The 23,484-nt window shown below is 40.6% G+C and overlaps 1 protein-coding gene and 1 pseudogene across 2 annotated transcripts in view; one reads left to right on the top strand and one right to left on the bottom strand.

Moving 5' to 3' along the window:
* The window catches only part of LYRM7 (LYR motif containing 7), a 47,418-nt gene extending 25,794 nt beyond the window's left edge, over window positions 1–21,624 (top strand). Inside the window, exons 5-6 of one of the 2 annotated variants that reach the window (XM_060008914.1) lie at window positions 15,217–15,391; window positions 16,556–21,624. In XM_060008914.1, coding sequence (XP_059864897.1) covers window positions 15,217–15,391; window positions 16,556–16,568 — 188 coding nt within the window. In that variant the 3' untranslated portion in view covers window positions 16,569–21,624. The remainder of the gene's footprint in view (window positions 1–15,216; window positions 15,392–16,555) is intronic. The other variant, XM_060008915.1, reaches the window with a different exon arrangement.
* On the bottom strand, window positions 3,855–4,867 carry LOC132421617 (tubulin polymerization-promoting protein pseudogene; annotated as a pseudogene).
* Window positions 21,625–23,484: the final 1,860 nt, after the last annotated feature.

The following is a 23,484-nucleotide window of genomic DNA, read 5'->3' as shown; positions in this document are numbered from 1 at the left end:
CCATCTATGTTGCTGCAAATGGCATTATTTTATTATTTTTTGTGTTTGAGTAGTATTCCACTGTGTATTTATACCACATCTTCTTTATGCATTCATCTGTTGATGAACATTTAGGTTGCTTCTGTGTCTTGGTTATTGTGAATAGTGTTGCTATAAACATAGGGGTGTATGAATCTTTTCATATTATAGTTTAAAATATATGCCCAGGAGTAGGATTGCTGGATCTTATGGCAACTCTATTTTTAGCTCCCCCCCCCATCTATATATACATTTATTTCCCTTTCCTGAAAAAAACTTAGTTCAAACTAGTAGCATATGCTCCCTTTCAAATTTGAGTTACGTGCGTTTCCTTTGTTGTTTGGCTTGGTTTGGGGAAGAGAGAGAGTTAAACAAAGCATCTCAAAGTGCCGGGCAACCACCAGCCACACTCTCCACACGCCCAAGCCACGGGACTTCACAGAGCGCTCAGTAGTCAGTCATTGGAGGGAAGCTACTCAGGGTCAGCATTCTAAGGACATTCTAGCCTCGTGGTGACTTCACAGTACAGCTGAATTGTCAACCTGATCGTACGGACAGGGGACTGCAGTGTCCCCACCTGCGTGCACTGTGGGACGGGGTGTGCCAGCTTGTGTGGGAACACTCCCAGAGGAAGGAGCCTGCTGGGACCTCAGGGGTGGAGGCAGCACCAGCAGCCTCCCCTAAAGGTCCAGGCGGTGACTGCTGTAGGTTTCGTAGGCCATGGCATCTGTGACTTATCTTCTCCCTGCCGCCGGCGTAGCCAGAGAAGCAGCCACAGGCGTTGCGCGGTGCATGGTGGGGCTGTGTGCTGTTAAAACTTGATTCATGACAGCCGGTGGCTGAGCAGGCCGAGGCTTTGGGTGTGTGAGCCTCTGTCCACTTGGTGCTTCAGAGGGACGCCACGGCCTGCCCTGAGTTCTTAGCCACTGGGGCGTGGACATAGAGCAGCTTAGACAGGAGGCGATGCCGCTGGAGCTCCGCGTGCCTCTTCCTGACTGTAATTTTCATCGGCCTCAAACCTTAAGACTGAGGATATTCGAGGTGGAAAAATACTCCACTATGGGGAGCTTCCCTGGTGGCACAGTGGTTGAGAATCTGCCTGCTAATGCAGGGGACACGGGTTTGAGCCCTGGTCTGGGAGGATCCTACATGCCGCGGAGCAACTAGGCCTGTGAGCCACAACTACTGAGCCTCGCGTCTGGAACTTGTGCTCCGCAACGAGAGGCCACGGTAGTGAGAGGCCTGCGCACCGTGATGGAGAGTGGCCCCCGCTTGCCACAACTAGAGAAAGCCCTCGCACAGAAACGAAGACCCAACACAGCAAAAATTAATTAATTAATAAACTCCTACCCAACATCTTTTTAAAAAAAAAATACTCCAGTATAAATATAGATCTCTTCCTATAATATTTTAAACTTACGTAATTTGAACTTCAATTTTGGTGAACTGACCACCGTCTAGTTGCTTATCCTAGAGCATTAAGTAGAAATAAATAAGTGCTGTGGTGCGATCAGTGTTCTCAAACGCTTGCTCTGCTGTCCCAGCACTCGGCGCAGTCAGCATGGTTCGCCCTGACCACGGGTCCCTGCTTCCTGGTGGGCTTGCTGTGCAGTTTCCTTTGTTCACAGAGAGACATGTAGTTCCTAGTTAACCGCAGTTAGTAGAAGCGAATGGGTATTGCATAGAACATGTAGCAAAGATGCACACTTGCCTGTGTGTCCACAGTGTCCAGAGCCTGAGGGAGGCATGTGTGTCTGTGCAGAGCTTGGAGCCCGAGCGATGTGCTGTGTTGGGGCTACACACAGATGCCGTGATAGAGCCGACGGGGAGGGGGCCACCGCTTCCTCCTGCCCTGAGCGGGAGATGTGCTTCCAGAGCTACACTTTGGGAAAGAAGCCTCAGGCGGGTTGGGGACACCTGAGACCCACCTGGACACCTCGGCCTCAGCAGTTTGGGAGCCCGCAAGTGTGGGGCTGAGGCAGGGATGGCCACGGGGGCAGCTGTGTGCAGTTGACTTTCCTTAACCCAAGGAGGAGGTGCTGCTGTAACCATCGGGAAGATGGTTTCCTGCAGCGGGTGGTGTCGGCCCTGCAGGCCGGCCCTGGGGTGGGGGCAGCGTGAGGAAGCGTCCCAGGATGCCACTGGCGTGGTTTCTTCTGCTCAGACCACCTCCCGTGTGCTCCCGGGCAGGCCAGCCCCTGACCAGCTGGGAGGGCTGGACTCCAGGGTCCTGCTGTGGGACGGCTGCGGGGGGGGGCGCCGGGCTGTCAGGCAGGCAGAGACCCGCAGCGAATGGGTAGAGCATGGGTCTGGGGAGGAGTCCTGTCCCGAGTCCACGGAGAGGAACCGGCTGACCCTGGAACACGGGCTTTCCCATCTGTGATGAACTTAGTGCTCAGAAACACTCTGCACGTTCAGAGTTCTCTGCAGATGTGATTCCCCAGGTGACTCTTGCCTCTGGAGGGAGGAGAGGAGCCTAGGGTGGGGGTCGGTGTCCTGCCTGCTTTCCCCCAGCCCTCGGGCCTCAGTTTCCTGGTGGTGGATTGGGGGCCTGGCCGGGCAGGTTCGGATCCCCAAGTTTTAGAAACTTTCTAGACGGCAGCGATTCACATCCTCGCAGTGACCCCCAACCTGTGCTCCATCACTTCTTGGGTGACAGTGTGGTGAGGTGCCAGGACCTCAGGACGAAGCTGCCTGCAGAGGCCGCTGCCATCCCAGGGGGAGCCCCGTGCGAGTGGCCGTGTCGGCTGGGAGCGCTGGCCTGAGCCCCTCTGTGTGGGTGGGCGGGGTCTCCCAGGTCCAGCTGTGACCAACGTACCTGCCATGGCAGTGCTGTGGCACTCACGGCCACCTGTGCCGTGGGCCAGGCCATGTGTCCATGGAGGGGTGCCCCTAACTGGCCTGCTGCCCTGGACACAGGACAGATAGTGGCAGGGCAGTTGGATTCCTGGGAAACATTCCCCAGGGGCTGCCATGGGCTTCCCCCAGGACCAAAACCAGGACCACAGGGCCCAGAGCATTACCCGCCAGGCTGTGGCCATGTCCATGCAAAGGGACACATTGCCAAGGGCCCACTGTGACAGCAGGAGGCCCCACCTCTGGCCTCTCAGAGAAACCAAACCCTGCAGATGCTGCCGGCCTCTGGCCCTCCCCTGGCCCTCCCCTGGCCTGGCCCTGCCCTGCGGTTTCTGCACTCCAGGGCAGGGAGGACGGGGAAGGCTGCTCACGGAGGTTCCAGAGAGGCCAGAGGAACCACAGCGGCCAGAGGAGCAAGGAGAGAGCCGGCAGGCCACCCGCAGCCTCTAGTCCAGGGCCCGGCCCCTGGGGGTCTTCCCCGCTCAGGACCGGGAGACAGGGGCCATTGGGAGGGAGTCACAGAGACGGAATATTCTGAGTCTTCCCTGAGCCATTCTGAGAATAAACATGCATCACTGTTTCCTGTTTCTTCTCAGAGAAGCGAAATGAATTGCCCTTAGTTTCCATTTTGAAATCTTGTGACATCACACTTCAAGTCACTTTGAGCGACAGAGGAGGCTTCTTCCTTTGCACTGCAGGCCTCAGCTCGGCGCCCGCCATCAGCGCAGACCTGGTCGTCGGTTTGTGTGCCTGAGCGCGTGTGGGTGCATGCGTGTGCGTGCGTGGGTGCGTGCGTAGCTACGTGTGTGCGTGTGCGTGTGTTGTGGGTGCTTAGCGAGTGTGTGCGTAGGTGCATGCGTGGGTGAATGTATGTGCGTGCATGTGTGCGTGGGTGTGCAAGCGTGCACGGTGTGCCCTGCCTCCCATACCTGCGTGGTGCTCTCTGGGCACTGCGGCGCCCTGTCAGGGCTCCGTCTGCTTTATCGGTGCTGCTGGTTGGTGCCTTGGCGCTTGCGGGTCAGCACCCCCAGACAGCGTCTGCCCACCAGCTCCTTTAAAACACCCCCTTTGCTGCAAACCAGTGGCCGGTGTGGTCTGGCCCTGGGAGACACTTTGGAAAGGGTCATCTGCCCACTTCCTGGCAGGGACGAGGCAGTTGTGTTAGGAAAGGTGAGTCGGGGCCAAAGCTGGGGTCGAGGGGAGTGCGGGTCCGCCGGGGAGGGAGGCCTGGTGCCTCCGCGGCTGTCCAGCCCTGGGTCAGAGTTCTGCCTGCAAGCACAGGAATATAACGAAGTGTGAGGCGGCGGGGGGGACCGGGCGACAGGAGAAGGCCCCACCGGCTTCTTGTTCCCCTGCACCTTCTGGTCGTAGGTGTCCGCGTGCTTGTAGCCCGGCACATAGCCTGACTCGTCCACCAGGTCCACGTGGCCCGCCCTGCCCTTGCGCCTTCTGGACGGGTCGAAGCACTCCTTGTGGAGCCCGTGAACTTGGTGGTGTCCGTGAGCCGTGACACGGTGAGCGAGGAGATGGCTTTCGTCACCCCCGAAATGATGGGGGCCTTGCCCTCAGTGAGCCTGTGCACCTCTTGGGTGGCCTCCTCACGGCTCTTGTCTTTGAATCTCTTCTTGGCCAGCTCCTCCAGAGCCTCCTTGAACTGCTCAAATGTGATGGTCCTGCAGGACTTGCCCTTGATCTTGCTGAAGATGATGTCCATGTCGGTGACGGTCATGTTCCTGCCATCGATCACCTGGCAGTCCCTGCACAGCTTGGACCAGTTCTTGCCATGCATCTCCTTACAGGTGGCTCTGGTGTACCAGTGCACCGTAAACCTCCTCCAGGGCGCTGGGCTCCGGGCCGTGGTGGCTCCCCCTTCGCTGGCGTCCTCCAACTCTAGTGACAGCCTCTTGGCTGCCTTGTCCTTCGTGGGGTCCCCTGGGGACTTGGGGGGCGTCTTGTTGGCAGACTTGGGGGGCTTGGGCTTGCTGTCAGCCATGCTCAGAGATGCGGCAGCTGCAGCAGGTGCCTCTGCGACTCGCAGGCGAACGACCCAGTCTATTTTTAGTTTTTTGAGGCACCTTCATACTGTTTTCTGTAGTGGCTGCACCAATTTACATTCCTACCAACAAGTAGGAGGGTTCTCTTTTTTCCACACCCTCTCCAGCATTTGTTATTTGTAAATTTTTTCCTGATGGCCCTTCTGACTGGTGTGAGGTGGTACCTCACTGTAGTTTTGATTTGCATTTCTCTAATGATTAGTGATGTTGAGCAGATTTTCATGTGCCTATTGGTCATCTGTATGTCTTTGGAGAAATGTCTATTTAGATCTTTTGCCCGTTTTTCAATTGGGTTTGTTTTAATTGTTGAGTTTTGTGAACTGTTGGTATATTTTGGAAATTAAGCCCTTGTCAGTCATATCATTTGCAGATATTTTCTCCCAGTCTGTAGGTTGTCTTTTCATTTTGTTTATGGTTTACTTTGCTGTACAAAAGCTTGTAACTTTGATTAGGTCCCATTTGTTTATTTTTGCTTTTATTTCTATTGCCTTAGGAGACTGACCTAAGAAAACATTGATATGATCTATGTCAGAAAATGCTTTGCCTCTCTTCTCTTCTAGGAGTTTTATGGTGTCATGTCTTATGTCTAAGTCTTTAAGGCATTTGAAGTTTATTTTTTGTGTGTGGTGTGAGGGTGTGTTCTAACCTCATTATTTTACATGCACCTGTCCAACTTTCCCAGCACCACTTGCTGAAGAGACTGTTTTCCATTATATATTCTTGCTTCTTTTGTCAAAGATTTGACCATAGGTATATGGATTTATTTCTGGGCTCTCTATTCTGTTCCATTGATCCATGTTTGTTTTTGTGCCAATACCACACTGTTTTGATTACTGTAGCTTTGTAGTGTACAATACAGTATTTTTAACTATAGTTACCATGCTGTACATTGCATCACCAGAGCTTATCTGTCTTATAACTCGAAGTTTATACTTTTTGACCAGCCTCACCTGTTTCACACACACACCCTGATCCTACCTTTGACAACCACAGATCTTTTCTCTGTGTCTGTGTGTTCCATTTTTGGTGGTTGTTGTGTGCTGTTTTTCTTTTATGCCAATACCATACTGTTTTGATTGTTATAGATTTGTAGTATAGTTTGAAATGAGGAAGTGTGATATTGTCAGCCTTGTTCTTTCTCAAGATTGTTTTGGCTATTCAGGGTCTTTCATGTTACAAATTTTAGGATTGTTTGTTCTGTTTATGTGAAAAATGGCATTGAAATGTTGATAAGAATTGCATTGAGAGCTTCTCTGGTGGCGCAGTGGTTGAGAGTCCGCCTGCCGATGCAGGGGACACGGGTTTGTGACCTGGTCTGGGAAGATCCCACATGCCGCGGAGCGGCTGGGCCCATGAGCCATGGCCGCTGAGCCTGCGCATCTGGAGCCTGTGCTCCGCAACGGGAGAGGCCACAACAGTGAGAGGCCCGCGTAACTCAAAAAAAAAAAAAAAAAAAATTGCATTGAATGTGTAGATTGCCTTTGGTAGTATGGACATTTTAATGATAATATTAATTCTTCCAATCCATGAGGACACAATATCTTTCCATTTATTTGTGTTTTCAGTTTCTTTCATCAGTGTCTTATAGTTTTCAGGGTACCAGTCTCTCCCTCCTTGGTTAAATATATTCCTAGATATTTTATTCATTTGTATGCAATTGTTAATAGGGTTTTTTTCTTAATTGCTCTTTCTGATGTTTATTCCATTCATTATTAGTGTATAGAAATGCAACAGATTTTTTTGTATTGCTTTTGTATCCTACAACTTTACCAAATTTGTTTATTAGTTCTAACAGTTTCTTGGTGGATTCTTTAGGATTTTCTTTATGTAATGTCATGTCATGTTCAAACAGTGACAGTTTTACTTCTTTCCAATTTGGATGCCTGTATTTCTTTTTCTTGCCTGGTTGCTCTGGCTAGGACTTGCAAAATTGTGTTGAATGAAAGTAGTGGGTAGGCATCCTTGTCTTGTTCCTGATCTTAGAGGGAAAGCTTTCAGGTTTTCACCATTGAGTATGATGTTAGCTGTAGGCTTCTCATATATGGTCTTCATTATGTTGAGGTATATTCCCTCTGTACTCACTTTGTTGAGAGGTTTTTGTCATAAACAGATGTTGAATTTTGTCAAATGCTTTTTTTGGCATTTATTACATGATCATATGATTTTTATCCTTCATTTTATTGATGTGGTGTATCACGTTTATTTGCTGATATTGAAAAATCCTTGCATCTCTGGAATAAATGCCACTTGATCATGGTATATGATCCTTTTAATGTATTGTTGAATTCAGTTTGCTGTCATTTTGTTGAGGGTTTTTGCATCTATGTTCAACTGGGACATTGGCCTGTAATTTTCTTAATAGTGTGCTTGTTTGGTTTTAGTATTAGGCTAATGCTGGACTCATAAAAATGAGTTTGGACATGTACCTTCCTCTTCTGTTCTTTTATTTATTTTTTTAAATCTTGACCTAAATTTTGATTTGGGGCCATAATTGAGTTAAAACATGTTTATTTTAAGAAATTAATTTTTAAATGATACATTTAATATGACCATAAGAGAGAAGCTTTTTCAGGGGCCTAAAATACAGGAAATAAATCACGATCTTAGTGTGGTTCCTTGTTGAGATCTGACAACTTCCTAAACTAATGTTGTTTTGGTACTTTGATATCTAATATAGAGAGCAAGGTTAGGAATTTTATAATCAATAAAATAATCACAGTGAAAAATAGTATACTGCATGTAAATATAACTGTAATATGTTTGGCCTAATTAAAGTATTAGCAATTAATGAATATAGAAAAATTCAATTGTAGGATGCCTTTTGATTTCAAAGATTGCATAATAAGATAAATTGTGTGAAGGGATAGAGTAATGAATATCTGACAGTTTTTCTGGTTATTTACCACTTTTTGAATGTCCTTGTCTTACTTCAGGAATTTCCATCTCTATGAGTTCTAAATTCTCAGGATAGGATCTAGAATATTCATTTCCTCAGTTTCCTTTGCACCTCAGGCACATGCATTTAACATAGGTGCAGCACACTACCTGTACTGTATTCGGAAGTGAGCTTGAGAAAAGAGGCTTGGCACAGAACTCATTTTGCTGGCAGGAGTTAGCATCAGTGGTTGCGGAGTCAAGTTACTGATCCAGAAGTGTCATTGATGTGGTAGCAGGAACAGATGTAGTAAAGTTGAGTTTCTGGCAACATCCAAAGTATAGCATGTTGTGCTCCATGAGGGTAGAAATAGTGGTAGTTATTTCTAGTGCTCCATAGGCAGCAGCAGTTTTTGTCATCAGGCCAGTTCTATGGTATGTCTTTGGACATTGTTCCTGGAAGCTTAGACTCAAGCCTGCCTGATTCTTAAGCCTTCACAGTAATTCCTTGAGTTAGACCAATAAACTGTTAATGAATACCTTTTCTGCCTCATTAGCCAGAGTCAGCTTCTGTTACTTATAACTAAGAACAACAGAAGTTGTTGCCAGAAGTGAGATACTGAAAATTACACAACCTAAAATGTGAAATTAGTTGAATGGAAGACAGGGATAGAGGGGAGTGTTGTTAACATGGACCTGACCATTACAGGCCTTAAGCTGGTGGCCCTTGTTATGTAGTAGTGAATTTAAGGTTAGTGCAACTTACTGTTTTTTGGGAGTACAGCTACAGCAATAAGGGATATAATCAGAATGTCAGTGTGTGCTTGTTATTTCTTCCTGCTTTCAGCAAAATATTGAAAAAGAGGATTAATGCAGGTTGCGCTAGTCAGTCTTCAAAGCAAAGATGGAAAGAAGTACTACTCTGCGAAGGGACACTTCTTGCTACAACCTGGAATCTGATTGAGGGTCCTATAATTTAGAGCCTTGCAGGCCTAAAAATGCCAGTTGCTTCTATCCACTAAAACTAAAGCCAATACAAGCAGGGGGTCTTTTAGCTCTAATATAAGATCAGTGCCCCAAGCTTTCTCATTTGCCAGACAAAGGTCAGATATATGATGCATTTACTCACTGGAGCCTATAGTTTTTCATTGTGTTAAGAAGTGTCCATTAAGCTAAGAGTTAAGGAGATGGGACAGCATAGAGACCATAACCAGAGAATGAAAATCTTCATGCTTAGTAACTGTGTCAACATGTTTGCCTGTGGCTACTTGCACATGAAAATGACTGGAAAAAAATAGATTGGAAGTTATAAAGTTTTTGAATAAATTGTATTGCCAAGAAACCCCAAGTTTGGTTAGCTCTCTTTCACTCTTAAGGCCATCCCTGGGTCCCTTAACTCATATCAACAGGAAGTGGGTTATGAAAGCTTCAGAGCCTCAAAGAAGGGCATTTTTTGTAATATCTCCATCTGGATCCCCCAGAGGACAGACCAGAAGCCTTGAAGGACAGTGGACAATAGAGGGTCTTTGGGTCTCCCCAAAGAAAAGAAAACAGGATTAGGTGTTGCCAGTTTGGCTGACTAGAGTTTATTGCTCTGCCAAAAGCAAGGAGCTTTTGCTTCTCTGTCCAGAAGGATTTAGGATTTAGGATTTGCTGTGGAGCAGTAACTGCCATGTGTTTTCCATTCCAGGTTTTTATTGCTGTATCCTGTTTATTCTTTACTATGGTCCAGTAGGTATCTACCATGTGAACCACAGCTGGACCTAATGGAAAGGCTAGCACATCAGCTAGAGATCCTTGATTTGAACATGGATGAGATCTTAGGAGTCAAGTAGTAAACGGATGTAGTATTCTATATATCGGAAGAAGGGTGCATATTCATGTTGTGTAGCTAAAAGGGTGAATGGGTTGTTGCCTCTCAATATCCTTTCTGTCTCACTAACTGAAAAATTGTGTTCAGAGTACGGTGTGACAGGGGACGAAAAAAAGTGATATCTCAGACCATGTGATACCTTTCTGGTCAGTGTAAGCAGCTGTCTACTGAATGTTGCTTCCAGTAAAGCTATTGTTTTCCTGTTAAAAGGCAGAGGCCGAGCTAGCACTCTCTTTTTCGCCCTTTTCCCCTCTTCCTGCCTGGAATGCAGATGTGATGTGACAGCTGCAGTGAAGACAGAAACCATACATGAAGAGGAGCAGAACAGGAAAAAAAAGAAGAGCCTGGGTCCTTGGTGGTACTAAGGACCTGCAGTAGCCTAGGGTTGCCTTAATCTATATTTCTTGATATGTGAGAAAGTTAAATCTCTTACTTAAACCACTATTTGTTGGACTTTTGGTTAATCTGTCTTTTCCACTAGCTTGTGAACTGTTTGAAGCTGAGGAGACTTTTTTTTTAATTGAGGTATAGTTGACATATAACACTATATTAGTTTCAAGTATACAACATAATGATTATATATATATATATATATATCTCCTTTTAATTTGTTGTTGGATTCTGTTTGCCAGTATTTTGTTGAGGATTTTTGTGTCTATATTCATCAGTGATACTGGTTGGTAATTTTCTTTTTTTTGTAGTATCTTTGTCTGGTTTTGGTGTCAGAGTGTTGGTAGCCTCATAGAATGAGTTTGGGAGTGTTCCTTCCTCTGCAATTTTTTGGAGGAGTTTGAGAAGGATGGGTGTTAGCTCTTCTCTAAATGTTTGATAGAATTCACCTGTGAAACCATCTGGTCCTGGACTTTTGTTTGCTGGAAGATTTTTAATCACAGTTTCAATTTCATTACTTGTGATTGGTCTGTTTATATTTCTTCCTGGTTCAGTCTTGGAAGGTTATATACCTTCCGAAGAATTTGTCCATTTCTTCCAGGTTGTTCATTTTATTGGCATAGCGTTGCTTGTAGTAGTCTCTTAGGATGCTTTGTATTTCTGTGGTATCTGTTGTAACTTCTCCTTTTTCATTTCTAATTTTATTGATTTGAGTCTTCTCCCTCTTTTTCTTGATGAGTCTGGCTAATGGTTTATCAATTTTGCTTATCTTCTCAGAACCAGTTTTTAGTTTTATGATCTTTGCTATTGTTTCCTTTGTTTCTATTTCATTTATTTCTGCTCTTATCTTTATGATTTCTTTCCTTCTACTAACTGTGGGTTTTGTTTGTTTTCTTTCTCTAGTTCCTTTAGGTGTAAGGTTAGATTGTTTGAGATTTTTCTTGTTTCTTGAAGTAGGCTTGTGTAGCTATAAACTTCCCTCTTAGAACTGCTTTTGCTGCATCCCATAGGTCTTGAATCATTGTGTTTTCATTGTCATTTGTCTCTAGATATTTTTTGATTTTCTCTTTGATTTCTTCAATGATCTCTTGGTTATTTAGTAATGTATTGTTTAGCCTCCATGTGTTTGTGTTTTTAACATTTTTTTCCCTGTAATTGATTTCTGATCTCATAGTGTTGTGGTCAGAAAAGATGCTTGATATGATTTCAATTTTCTTAAATTTACTGAGGCTTAATTTGTGACCCAAGATGTGATCTATCCTGGAGAATGTTCCATGTGCACTTGAGAAGAAAGTGTAATCTGTTTTTGGTTGGAATGTCCTATAAATATCAAATCTATCTGGTCTATTGTGTCATTTAAAGCTTGTGTTTCCTTACTAATTTTCTGTTTGGATGATCTGTCCATTGGTGTAACTGAGGTGTTAAAGTCCCCCACTATTACTGTGTTACTGTTTCCACTTTTATAACTGTTAGCAGTTGCCTTATGTATTGAGGTGCTCCTGTGTTGAGTGCATATATATTTATAATGGTTATATCTTCTTGGATTGTTCCCTTGATCACTATATAGTGTCCTTCCTTGTCTCTTATAACATTCTTTATTTTAAAGTCTATTTTATCTGATATGAGTATTGCTACTTCAGCTTTCTTTTGATTTCCATTTGCATGGAATATCTTTTTCCATCCCCTCACTTTCAGTTTGTATGTGTCCCTAGGTGTGAAGTGGGTTTCTTGTAGAAAGCATATATATGGGTCTTATTTTTGTATCCGTTCAGCGAGCCTGTGTCTTTTGGTTGGAGCATTTAATCCATTCACATTTAAGGTAATTATCAATATGTATGTTCCTATTACTATTTTCTTAATTGTTATGGGTTTGTTTTCGTCAGTCCTTTTCTTCTTTTGTGTTTCCCACTTAGAGTAGTTCCTTTAGCATTTGTTGTAGAGCTGGCTTGGTGGTGCCGAATTCTCTTAGCTTTTGCTTGTCTGTAAAGCTTTTGATTTCTCCATCGAATCTGAATGAGATCCTTGCTGGGTAGAGTAGTTTTGGTTGTAGGTTCTTCCTTTTCATCACTAAATATATTGTGCCACTCCCTTCTGGCTTGTAGAGTTTCTGCTGAGAAATCAACTGTTAACCTTATGGGAGTTCCCTTGTATGTTATTTGTCATTTTTCCCTTGTTGCTTTTGATAATTTTTCTTTGTCTTTAATTTTTGTCAATTTGATTACTATGTGTCTTGGCGTGTTTGTTTCTCCTTGGGTTTATGCTGCCTGGGACTCTCTGTGCTTCCTGGACTTGGGTGGCTGTTTCCTTTCCCATGTTAGGGGAGTTTTCGACTACAGTCTCTTCAAATATTTTCTCAGGTCCTTTCTCTCTCTCTTCTCCTTCTGGGACCCCTATAATGTGAATGTTGTTGCGTTTAACGTTGTCCCAGAGGTCTCTTAGGCTGTCTTCATTTCTTTTCATTCTTTTTTCTTTATTCTGTTCCGTGGCAGTGAATTCCACCATTCTGTCTTCCAGATCACTCATCTGTTCTTTTGCCTCAGTTATTCTGCTGTTGATTTCTTCCAGTGTATTTTTCGTTTCATTTATTGTATTGTTCATCTCTGTTTGTTTGTTCTTTAATTCTTCTACATGTTTGTTCTTTAATTTTTCTACGTCTGTTAAACATTTCTCGCATCTTCTCGATATTTGCCTCCATTCTTTTTCTGAGGTCCTGGATCATCTTCACTATCATTATTCTGAATTCCTTTTCTAGAAGGTTTCCTATCTCCACTTTCATTTAGTTGTTTTTCTGGGGTTTTATCTTGTTCCTTCATCTGGTACATAGCCCTCTGCCTTTTCATCTTTCTGTGAATGTGGTTTTTGTTCCACAGGCTGCAGGATTGTAGTTGCTCTTGCTTCTGCTGTCTGTCCTCTGTATTTATATATACTTTGAAATGATCACCACAGTAAGTCTAGTTAATCTGTCCCCATACATAGTTACAAAAATTTTTTTGGGGGGGGATGAGTACTTTTAAGATTCTATTAGCAACTTTCAAGTATGCAGTACAGTATTATTAACTAAAGTTACTGTGCTGTACTTAAGAGACTATTATATTTATTTCTGTATCTTCATTTTGTGATGTAATGTCTAGCAAAAAATAAGCACATGTATGTTTGATAAGTGAAACAATTTACTGCCATTGTTAATAAGTTAAAACCTAAATTATAATTTGCTGTCTGGTGAAACCTCCAAAGATTTGGTAACAGCAAGTGAGATATAAAAAATGGTTAAATAATACTTATTTAACTGGTTTTCATTTCACTAAGCCAGATTTACCATGTGGCTCATAAGAGCATTATCTTTAGTCAGATCACTTATTTTTTTGTGAGAATTTCAGTTTTCCTTTTGAATTCATTTTAGTAATATGTCTAAAATATTTTTTAATGATTCAGATTTACAGAAAAAGTGCAAGAAAAGTTGAAGAATATGTGAATTTCCTTTATCCAGATTCTACAAATGCTAACATTTTACCACATTTGCTTTATCATCTCTCCCTCATTTTTTTCTTGAACTTTCTGAAGCTAAATACAGGCATAATGTACTGTTTCCCCCAAATGAGCATTTTTCAGATCATAACAGCCCACTTGGGTTTAGATCTGGAGAAATACTTCAGTGTGTATTTCTTAAGAATACTACATTGTGTATTTCCTAAATTTGTAAAGACGTTCTCTTATATGACAACAGTATAATTATCAAAATCAGTATATTAACATTGATTCAGTTCTGTTATTCAAATTTTCCATTTGACCTAAGAGTGCCCTTTATAGTAGAAGAAAAAAAATGGATTGGATCTCTGGTCTAGGGTCCAATTGAAGGTCACACAGATTGCATTCAATCATCATGTTTGTGTGTGTGTGTGTGTGTGTGTGTGTGTGTGTGTGTGTGTATGTTTCCAGCATCGTGATTTAATTAAGGGAGCATATTCATTGTAGAGAATATATTGATGATTGTAAATGTGACTCCTCATTACAGCCTTAAAAGTTTTGAAACACCAAAGCACAAAGATGTCAACTATATATCCAAACTACAGGTACAAAACAAGGGCTTCCCTGGTGGCGCAGCGGCTGAGAGTCCGCCTGCTGATGCAGGGGACACGGGTTCGTGCCCCGGTCCGGGAAGATCCCACATGCCGCAGAGTGGCTGGGCCCATGAGCCATGGCCGCTGAGCCTGCGTGTCCGGAGCCTGTGCTCCACAACGGGAGAGGCCGCAACAGTGAGAGGCCCGTGTACTGCAAAACAAAACAAAACAAAAACAAAACAAGTACATGTATTTTCCACACTCCAAAATTGAGTACACACTGTACTGTCATAGGGAAGGGGGTTACCAATGATGACCTGACAATAAAGTACTCAAGATTGATATACCAAAATAAAATATAAAATAGGAGTTTATAAAAACAAGTTTGACAGTAGCAGAGAGGACCCTTTTCATTTCTGAGCAAAAATGCATTTCATTATACATACTCTCTCCTAAAATGAATAAATCAGTTACTTGAGAATGTTCTATTTATTTCTTCCATTATACAACAACATTCTCCGTGTCTTTTGAAAAAAAAATATTGTGCGGGAACTGTGGGATAAGCATGCATGTGAATGGAACAGCACAATTACAGTGGTTCTTACAACTCACTTCTAGATAAGAAGAAAGTGTTATTCATTAGTGTGGCCCCATCTTAGCCAATATTCAGTTTGGAAAGACACTGGGTTAAGATCAGAATGAACTGAAATTCCAAGTTCTACAATTGATGATTATATATGCCATTGTATTAGTGAGGCTTCTTTTTTTTGTTTTTATTGAAGTATAGTTCATCTACAATGTTGTGTTAGTTTCTACTGTACAGAAAAGTGAATTGGCCACACATACACATATATCCACTCTTCTCTACATTCCCCTCCCATACATGTCATTATAGAGTATTGAGAAGAGCTCCCCGAGCTACACAGCAGGTCCCTATGAGCATCTGCCATTACATGTAGTAGTATGTATATGTTTTTAGTCTTCCTTAATCTGGAGCAGTTCCTTAGTCTTTCTTTGTCTTTCATGACCTTGTTCTTTTTTTTTTTTTCTGCGGTACGCGGGCCTCTCACTGCTGTGGCCTCTCCCGTTGCAGAGCACAGGCTCCGGACTCGCAGCCTCAGCGGCCATGGCTCACGGGCCCAGCCGCTCCGCGGCATGCGGGATCCTCCCGGACCGGGGCACGAACCCGTGTCCCCTGCATCGGCAGGCGGACTCTCAACCACTGCGCCACCAGGGAAGCCCGACCTTGTTCTTTTTGAAGAATATAGGCAAGTTATTTCATAGAATTTGGTGTGAGCATTTTTTGATCATGGCAGTTCACCTGGATACAGCTCTTCTAAAAACTTTCTATCTTAAGAGCTTTACCTCAGTTGACTCCAGCAGGATGTCTTCCCTAGGACTCAGCATTTGTTGTTGTTGTTCTTGTTGTTGAACAGTGTTTCTCAGTGGGGCCCTATTGTCATTTTGAGCAGATAGTTCTGCACTACACAGACTATCCCACACATCCCTGGCTCCTCTCTAAATTCCAGTAGCATTCTTCAGTTGGTGTGACCACCCAGAACACCTCCAGTTGAGAACCACTGTTATGTAAAATTTGAAATCGCATGCAGGATCTTAGTTCCCCAAACAGGGATGAACCCAGGTGCCCTGCAGTGGAAGCGCAGAGTCCTAACCACTGGACTGCCAGGGAAGTCACTGAAATCTTTAAATTAGGAAAGTGGTCTTGCTTTTTATATAGTTGGTAGCATGAACTAATTTTCCAGTTGATGGTTTTAATTAATTTATTTATTTTTGGCTATGTTGGGTCTTTGTTGCTGCGCTCAGGCTTTTTCTAGTTGCGGAAAAGCGGGGCTGCTCTTCATTGCAGTGCATAGGCTTCTCACTGCGGTGGCTTTTCTTGTTGCAGAGCACGGGCTCTAGGCGTGTGGGCTCAGTAGTTGTGGCTCGTGGGCTCTAGAGTGGGCACAAGCTCAGTAGTTGTGGTGCACGGGTTTAGTTGCTCTGCGGCATGTGGGATCTTCCTGGACCAGGGCTCAAACCCGTGTCCCCTGCATTGACAGGCAGATTCTTAACCACTGTGCCACCAGGGAAGTCCCCAGTTGATGGTTTTAATTATCATTAATCTGTAATCTGCTACTGACAGCGTGCTTTAGCTGAATTCTAGTCAGTTATTTAGTTATATTTAATAAATTGATGGTAAATGGTTAAGTTGGTCATGTATGTTTTTGTATAATCTGAAATGAGAGTCCTATTAACTATCTCCATTTAAAATCAGGAACGCTACCTTAGAAGTTAACTGAAATAAAATATCACTGGGAAGATTTATTTTAAAACTAGATAATTTACTGTTACACATTTTAGGGGGAAATGAGTGTATTTGCATTTTATTTTAATTTTAATGATGTTAAATATTCTTCTTGTTTTTCTTTCAGAATTGGTCCCTAGGAAAGACCTTCTTATAGAAAATGTGCCGTATTGTGATGCACCAACTCAGAAGCAATGAATTTTTCTCGAATAAAATTAAATCTTCATCATTTTTAATTTTAACGTATATAACTCTGGCTAAACTCCTGGAAATGCAAATATTTTCCTCTGAAATGGCATATTGAAATTGAGTGCATTAAATTATAGTTTCATAATTAAGTTTCACGTTGAAAGAACATTGCTGAAAACTGCAGAACATAGTTAAATATTTCTAAAGAACATTAGGTAAGAAGACATTTCATTTTCACTGAAAATCAAACTGTATAAAGTGAAATAAATGCTTAGGGAGGTATATTATATTCACTTCTGTTTGACCTTAATGAGTATTTTGGTTTTATCATAGCTATTTGAGAATGAAGTGTTTTGACAGGTTGGTGGGTTTTCTTCCCATGTGAAATGAAACTATTAGATTAAAATTATTAGATTAAGTTAACATTTAGTCCCGAAAAGAATTGGTCTAAAAACCACAGTGTGTGCCAACTTTCCACAGAAGGCAGCCTTTGTTCCTAAAGCACTGAAATTATTCCTGTAGCTAACAAATAATTATACAGTTTCCTTTTAGAGATAGAGTGTATCTCTGTTCCTAAAAGAAAATTTTTAATCAGTCTTCTGAAGATAGATGAATAAAATGTCAAAATCACGTAACATAACTGTGGAATAAAGAAATTCTAATTTTTTAAGGAAATAGTGTCCCTTGATCCAACTATATAATATAGGCTTAGTAGAATTAGCTGTACTTAGACCACAGCTAGACCTTATTGTGAAAATGTAATATATGGCTGTATCCTCTTCATTTTAATCAATAAAAGCTAAATGGCTTTTTTTTTTTCTCCAACATTTTTCATCCCTGACAAGATTGACAGTATCACAGAACAGCTTGGCATTCTACCATCTAATGATAGGAACTATAAAACTGTGTTTAATATTCTTCTTGTTTCTCTTTTATCTATGCATCTTTACCATTCTGTTTTCTCAGTGAGCAGTGTATTCTCTTCCATTCACTGGTCAGTTCTCCCATTTGATGATGATACAGCGTTTTTAATTTTTACAAGATTCTCAATGCGAGCTTTGTTTGTTGGCAAACATATTGGTATTGCCATGCTCAATATAAAATGTCATGTTTTAAAATAATTTAATTTTAGTAGATAAAAAAATTATCAAAATTGCCTAGACATAGTACACTTAACAGTAAACCAGAGACTACCTTTAATGCCTCCTAATACTTTGGAGATTAGTAGTCTGCGAAATGGATTATATAGGTCAAAAGATTTGCTACATAATTTTTTTATGTCTCACGCCTCTTTCTTATTGTGTGTATGGAAATTATAGCTACATAAACGTTGTTTCAGATTTGAAATTTGCCCTTATAAGAAAATGCTAAAGGTCGTCATGACACAATCACTGGTAAATTCTCTGACTTACTATTATTTCAGTAAGTGTCTATATTATGTCTTTTGAGGAAAGTTGGCTAAAATAGTTTAAATTTAATATATATTTTAATTGTTTTAATATTATTTAACATTTTTAGAAGTTTCTAGTTTTTTTCTTTAACCTGAATTCCCTTGTTCCATTCTTCACTCATGTTAATTTAAATATCTCATCAAAAAATAGTTGTTTATTTTTACAATCTAGTTATCATTAGGAGCAACAGAGATTAATAACTAACATGGTACATAAAATAAAAAATGATCATTCAGATGTTTATTTTATTGAAACTAGTACGTTAGACATTTTAAGATATATACTATATATGTATATGTATTATATATATATATAGTGATTTTGTGCCTTAAGACTATGCAGTACAGTTCCTATGTAATATACCAGGATATCAACAATAGGTTTCACTGTCATAAAGTTTTGAGAGATTTGGCACCCTGTCCTTAAAGAGCATATATTTATATTTCAAATTAATTTTAACATTATTTAATAGTTTTATTAGATCAGTTAAAACAATTTATGAGTTCTTGGCCTGTTGTGAAACAAAGATTGTCAGTATTCTAGAGAGTAAATTTTGAGAATGATGATTATCTAAGTGCCTGACTTCTCTGTGGTACAATGTCAGATTTAATTAAATCTTTTTTAGTTAGTTAAAAAAAAGGTTCCCATGTTCCCAGAGGGAATTACCCACATCTAACATTTCACTTTGACTATTGAAACCCAGTGAAAGTGGGTGGGTGCAAATTCTAATTGCAGATATCTAGGCTCAGAGGCCCAGCAGGACTTTGTAAAACAGTCTTTTGGCAGAAGTCAGAAAGGGTGTATGCCAGGAGACTTAGATTTGGCAAGCATATGTGGGGAAGAATCCTTCACTAAAGATTTGAAGCTAAAGGAAATATGAGAGATAGTTTGCATAACATCTAATTCAGAACATTGAAATTAAGATTTGAGTATAATTGTGTTTAAGTTGGTCCTCATTTTGCCTTCAGTTGCATATTTTAACATCAGTACAATGTCCAAAAAGCACACAATAATAAGAATAGGTAGAATTTCTACACTCATTGACAAAACCAATCATTTCACTGTAAACACAAAGCCATAGGTCAACAAAGAAGTGAAAATTCCATTTCTTAAGCAGAATTTTCTACAGTGAAAGTAGATAAATAAAAAATTAATGTAACTTTACTATATATCAGGAGTAACCTATCAGAAATGAAATGGAAAAAAGATCCTGTGTATAATAGCAAACTAAACTAAAATAGGAAGCAACATTTTAAAAAAACTGTAAAACTTAAAAATGAAAGATGTACTGTGTTCCTAGATGGGACAGTTGAAAATTGTAGAGATGACAGTTCTTTAAAATGTAATCTATCAAGATCCCAACAGATTCACAGATATGTGTACATAAAAATATAAAACTTCTGTATTCTGTGAAAGCTACTATAAATAAAGTTTAGAGAAATTTGCCACCGATGTAGTAATTAAAATAGTTAAGATATAAAATGTTCCTATGACTCAGCAAAAGATAACTCTATGGAAAAATGGGCAAATGATATAAATAAGAAATTCATAAAACAAGCAATACTAACCCATTTAGTGGTCAAAGAAATGTAGGTTAAAACAAAGGAAACATTTTTCGTCATCAAAGTTGCAAAAGTTAAAGAAACTGGTCATATCCAGTATATGTAAAGGTGATACGCATGTGAGAAAATGGGCACTCTCATATATTTCAGGAAGGAATGTAAGTTATAGGGCCTTTTTGAAAGGGAAATTGACATCAAAATTTAAAATAAACATACTATTCAGAATGTATCCCAGTGGCTCACAAGAATACTAATAAATGTACACCTCAAGTATATGTACAGAAATTTCTACAGCATTGTTTAAACAGCCTAAATTTCCAAATTTAGGGGAACAATGAAGGAAGATATGGCTCGTTCATACTCTGGGATATTATGCAGAAGTTGAAAAGTATGATATAGAATATATATATATGTATATATATATACATGTCAAGTGAAAGAAGCACGTCACAGAATATATATTCTCTTTGAATCCACTTAGATACAAAACAACTATTTTTGTACACATATATGCATATGTGTATATAAATACATAGAAGTAATGCATGCTAAATGTTAATAATTAGTCTGGGAGAAAAATGAGATTTGGGGAAGGGGACTAGTAACTTGAGGACTTTTATTCTGATAACTCCTGAATGTTTAAATGTTTTATAATTTTTAAAGGACAATAATACCTAAGCTACTAGTGATTTTTATGTAAAATTTTAAATTATAAAATGTTTCAAATATCAGCAACTGGTACATCAGACACTCGTAAACCTAATTCCCACATTTGACAGATGTTACATTTTGCCATATTTGTTTAACAAAAATCTTCTTCCTTTTAAGTCATAAAATCCTGTAAAGCTGAAATCCTACCTCCCTTTTTATTTTCTTGTCTCATTTCAGGGATAATCACTATTTTATAGTCAGTGGATATCACTCCTGTACTTGTTTTTATACTTTTATCAAACGTGTGTGTGTTCAAAACAATATATTGTATTGTTCTGTGGCTTTAAAATGCAAGTGAATGGTGTTATGCTCCATATATTCTGCAACTTACTTTTCATCACACATTAGGTTCTGAGGTTTATCTATACTGTTGGATAAATATCTAGGTCTTTCACTTTTATGTCTTATTCCATTGTAAGAATAAGCTAGTTTATTTATCCATGTCTCTTGATAAACAATAGTATTGTTTCATTTTTTTGATATTGCAAATGAATTTACTGAAAGCACTAGCACATGGATTCTTGCACCCATGTAAAAGTTTATCTAGGTATATACCAAGAAGCAGAACTGTTGAGGCATAGGGTATATACATATTCCAGTTTTCCAGGAATTTTTCACTTGTTCTTTAAAGTAACTGTACCAGTTTATACCCCAATCAACCCTATGTGAGAGATCCCTTTTCACCATATCCTCACTGTTATTGTTATATATAACTTTTCTCATTTTTGTCAAACTCATGGATATGAAAAGCTATCACATTGTTTTAATTTGCATTTCTGGATTACTGGTGAGGTAGATCAGCTTGTCATGCTTATGGTCATTACAGTTTTCCATTATGAATATGTATTCATATCCTTTGTTCACTTTTCTCTATTGGGTTGTCTGGCTTTTTCTTACTGATCCTTTATATACTCTTGATATTAATCCTGTGTTGGTTATCTGTGGTACAATTGCCTTTTTCCAATATGTGACTTGTCTTTCAATTCTGTTTATGATAAACCTGTAGTTTGGGACTTTTTTTTAATCATATTCATTAAAAAAACTTTTATTAATTTTGCCTTTATAGCTTTTTAAGAAATTCTTTCTACTCCAAATCATAAAGATATTCTAGTACATTTTCCTCTGAATGTTCAAGTTTTGCTTTTTATGTTTGGGCCTTTACGTCATCTAGAATTTATTTTTATTTATGACATGAGAGAGGGATCTAATTTTATATTTTTTAATGAGTTAACAGTTTGCTTCACCATCATTTATTGAATGGTCCGTCCTTTTCCTGATAACATGTAAAGCTACTTTGATCATATCCCAAGTTACTATATATTGGAATCAGTCTAACCCTCTTAGCTATTCAAAGACTTTGCTCCTACAGTTGTCCCCCTCCTCTGCCAAATATCTTTTTCCCTTTCTCCACTAGATTGTTCTCAACAGCATTCAACATTCTGAAATATTTCCCATCAAAAAAAAAAAACTTTCTTGAACCCCAGCTCCCCACCTTGAGCTTCAGCACCATTTTTCTGCTCTTCTTTGTTCTAAGAGGTTTCTATATTTACTGTCTCCACTTCTGTCCCCATTCTCTCTTATACACACCCCAATCCGAATTTAATCCCAACCACTCCACTAAAACCCTTCTTGTCCCAGTTACCATTGACCTTTACTTGGTAAGTCCAAAGGTCAGTTCTCATTTCTTACTTTATTCACCCTGTCAGTAGCAATTGCATAATTGGTCATTCCCTCTTTTTTGAACAAAGACCTAGACATGTGTTTATTATAGACCTACTACAAGTAAGATACAGCCATGAACCAAAGTAACAAAAATGCCTGCCTCATCTTCTGCTTGTGATTTTAGATACACTCTCAGCCCTTGTTGCTGCTCTCAGCCTTCTGTGGGAAGACTGACCTATATGAATCAGCTCAAGTGGCTCTTGTACCCTCTGACTTTTGGTTGGTTCAGCCAGTGGCCAGAGATCAGAAGGAGGGAAGAGAGTGAAGGCAGGTATTTTTTTTCCTGGCTCTATCCCTGAGAGGTTGCCTCATGCTGGCATTGTGCCTCAAAGTATCTCTCACGGTGACCTCTGTACAGTTCTTTCCTTCCAGTTTGGATAAGAGCTTCCCTCCCATCTTCAGATCTGGGGCATCAACATCTCATCTGCTACTATCCATGTGAGTTCCTTTACATGCACAGTTTTGTAAATAGACTCTTTATAAATAAATCTTCCTCAAACATGTATTTTTAAGTACATCATCTATTTCCTTTTAGGACTCTCACTAATTCACTGCCCTGGCGGAACTTAACTTTCTGTAGGTGAGAGACAGATAATAAACAAAATTAAAAAGTAAATAAGAAGGTGATAAGTAATGTGGAGGAAGATAAGGTAGAAAAGGGAAATAGGAAAGCCAGGAAGAACGAGGTGTTGCAATTTGAAGTCCTGCGATCAGGAAAGGTCTCACTAAGGAAGTGATAGTTGAGCAAAAACGAAGGATCTGAGGGATCTAGCCATGCAGATATGTAAGGGAAGAGCTTCCCAAGCAGAGCAAACTGCTAATGCAGTGTTCCTGAGACAGGTTCTTGTCTGCTATGTTTGAGGAGAACCAAGTGACAGGAGCAAAGTGATTTTAGGGGGAGAGTAGTAGGAGACAGAGTCATAGAAATGAGGGATTTCCCTGGTGGCTCAGTGGATAAGGCTCTGCATTCCCAAAGCAGGGGGCCTGGATTTGATCCCTGGTCAGGGAACTAGATCCCACATGCATGCCGCAACTAAGGAGCCCGCCTGCTGCAACTAAGACCTGGTGCAAACAAGTAAATAAATATATTTTTTTAAAAAGTCATGGAAATGATATGGTAGAAGGAGGCAGAGAGTAGATGCCAGGTTACGTAGGCTATTATAAGGACTGTGGTTTTTACTCTTAATAAAATGCAGAGCCATTAGATGGTTTTGGGAAGAGGAGTGATATGATCTGATTTTAAGTTTTAAAGACATCATTCTGGCTGTTGTGTTGAGAATAGACCATGGTGGCAAGGATGAATTCAGGGATACTAACTAGAAGTTTCTTGCGTTATTCTAGGTAAGAGATGATAGTGGCTTATACCAGAGTGGCAGCAGTGATGGTGGTGAGAAGTGGCAAAATTATGGGTATATTTTGAT

Source organism: Delphinus delphis, chromosome 3 (assembly GCF_949987515.2).
Source record: "Delphinus delphis chromosome 3, mDelDel1.2, whole genome shotgun sequence".
NCBI lineage: Eukaryota > Metazoa > Chordata > Mammalia > Artiodactyla > Delphinidae > Delphinus > Delphinus delphis.
Note: the sequence above shows the minus strand (reverse complement) of the source record. Positions and strands in the feature narration are given on the sequence as shown.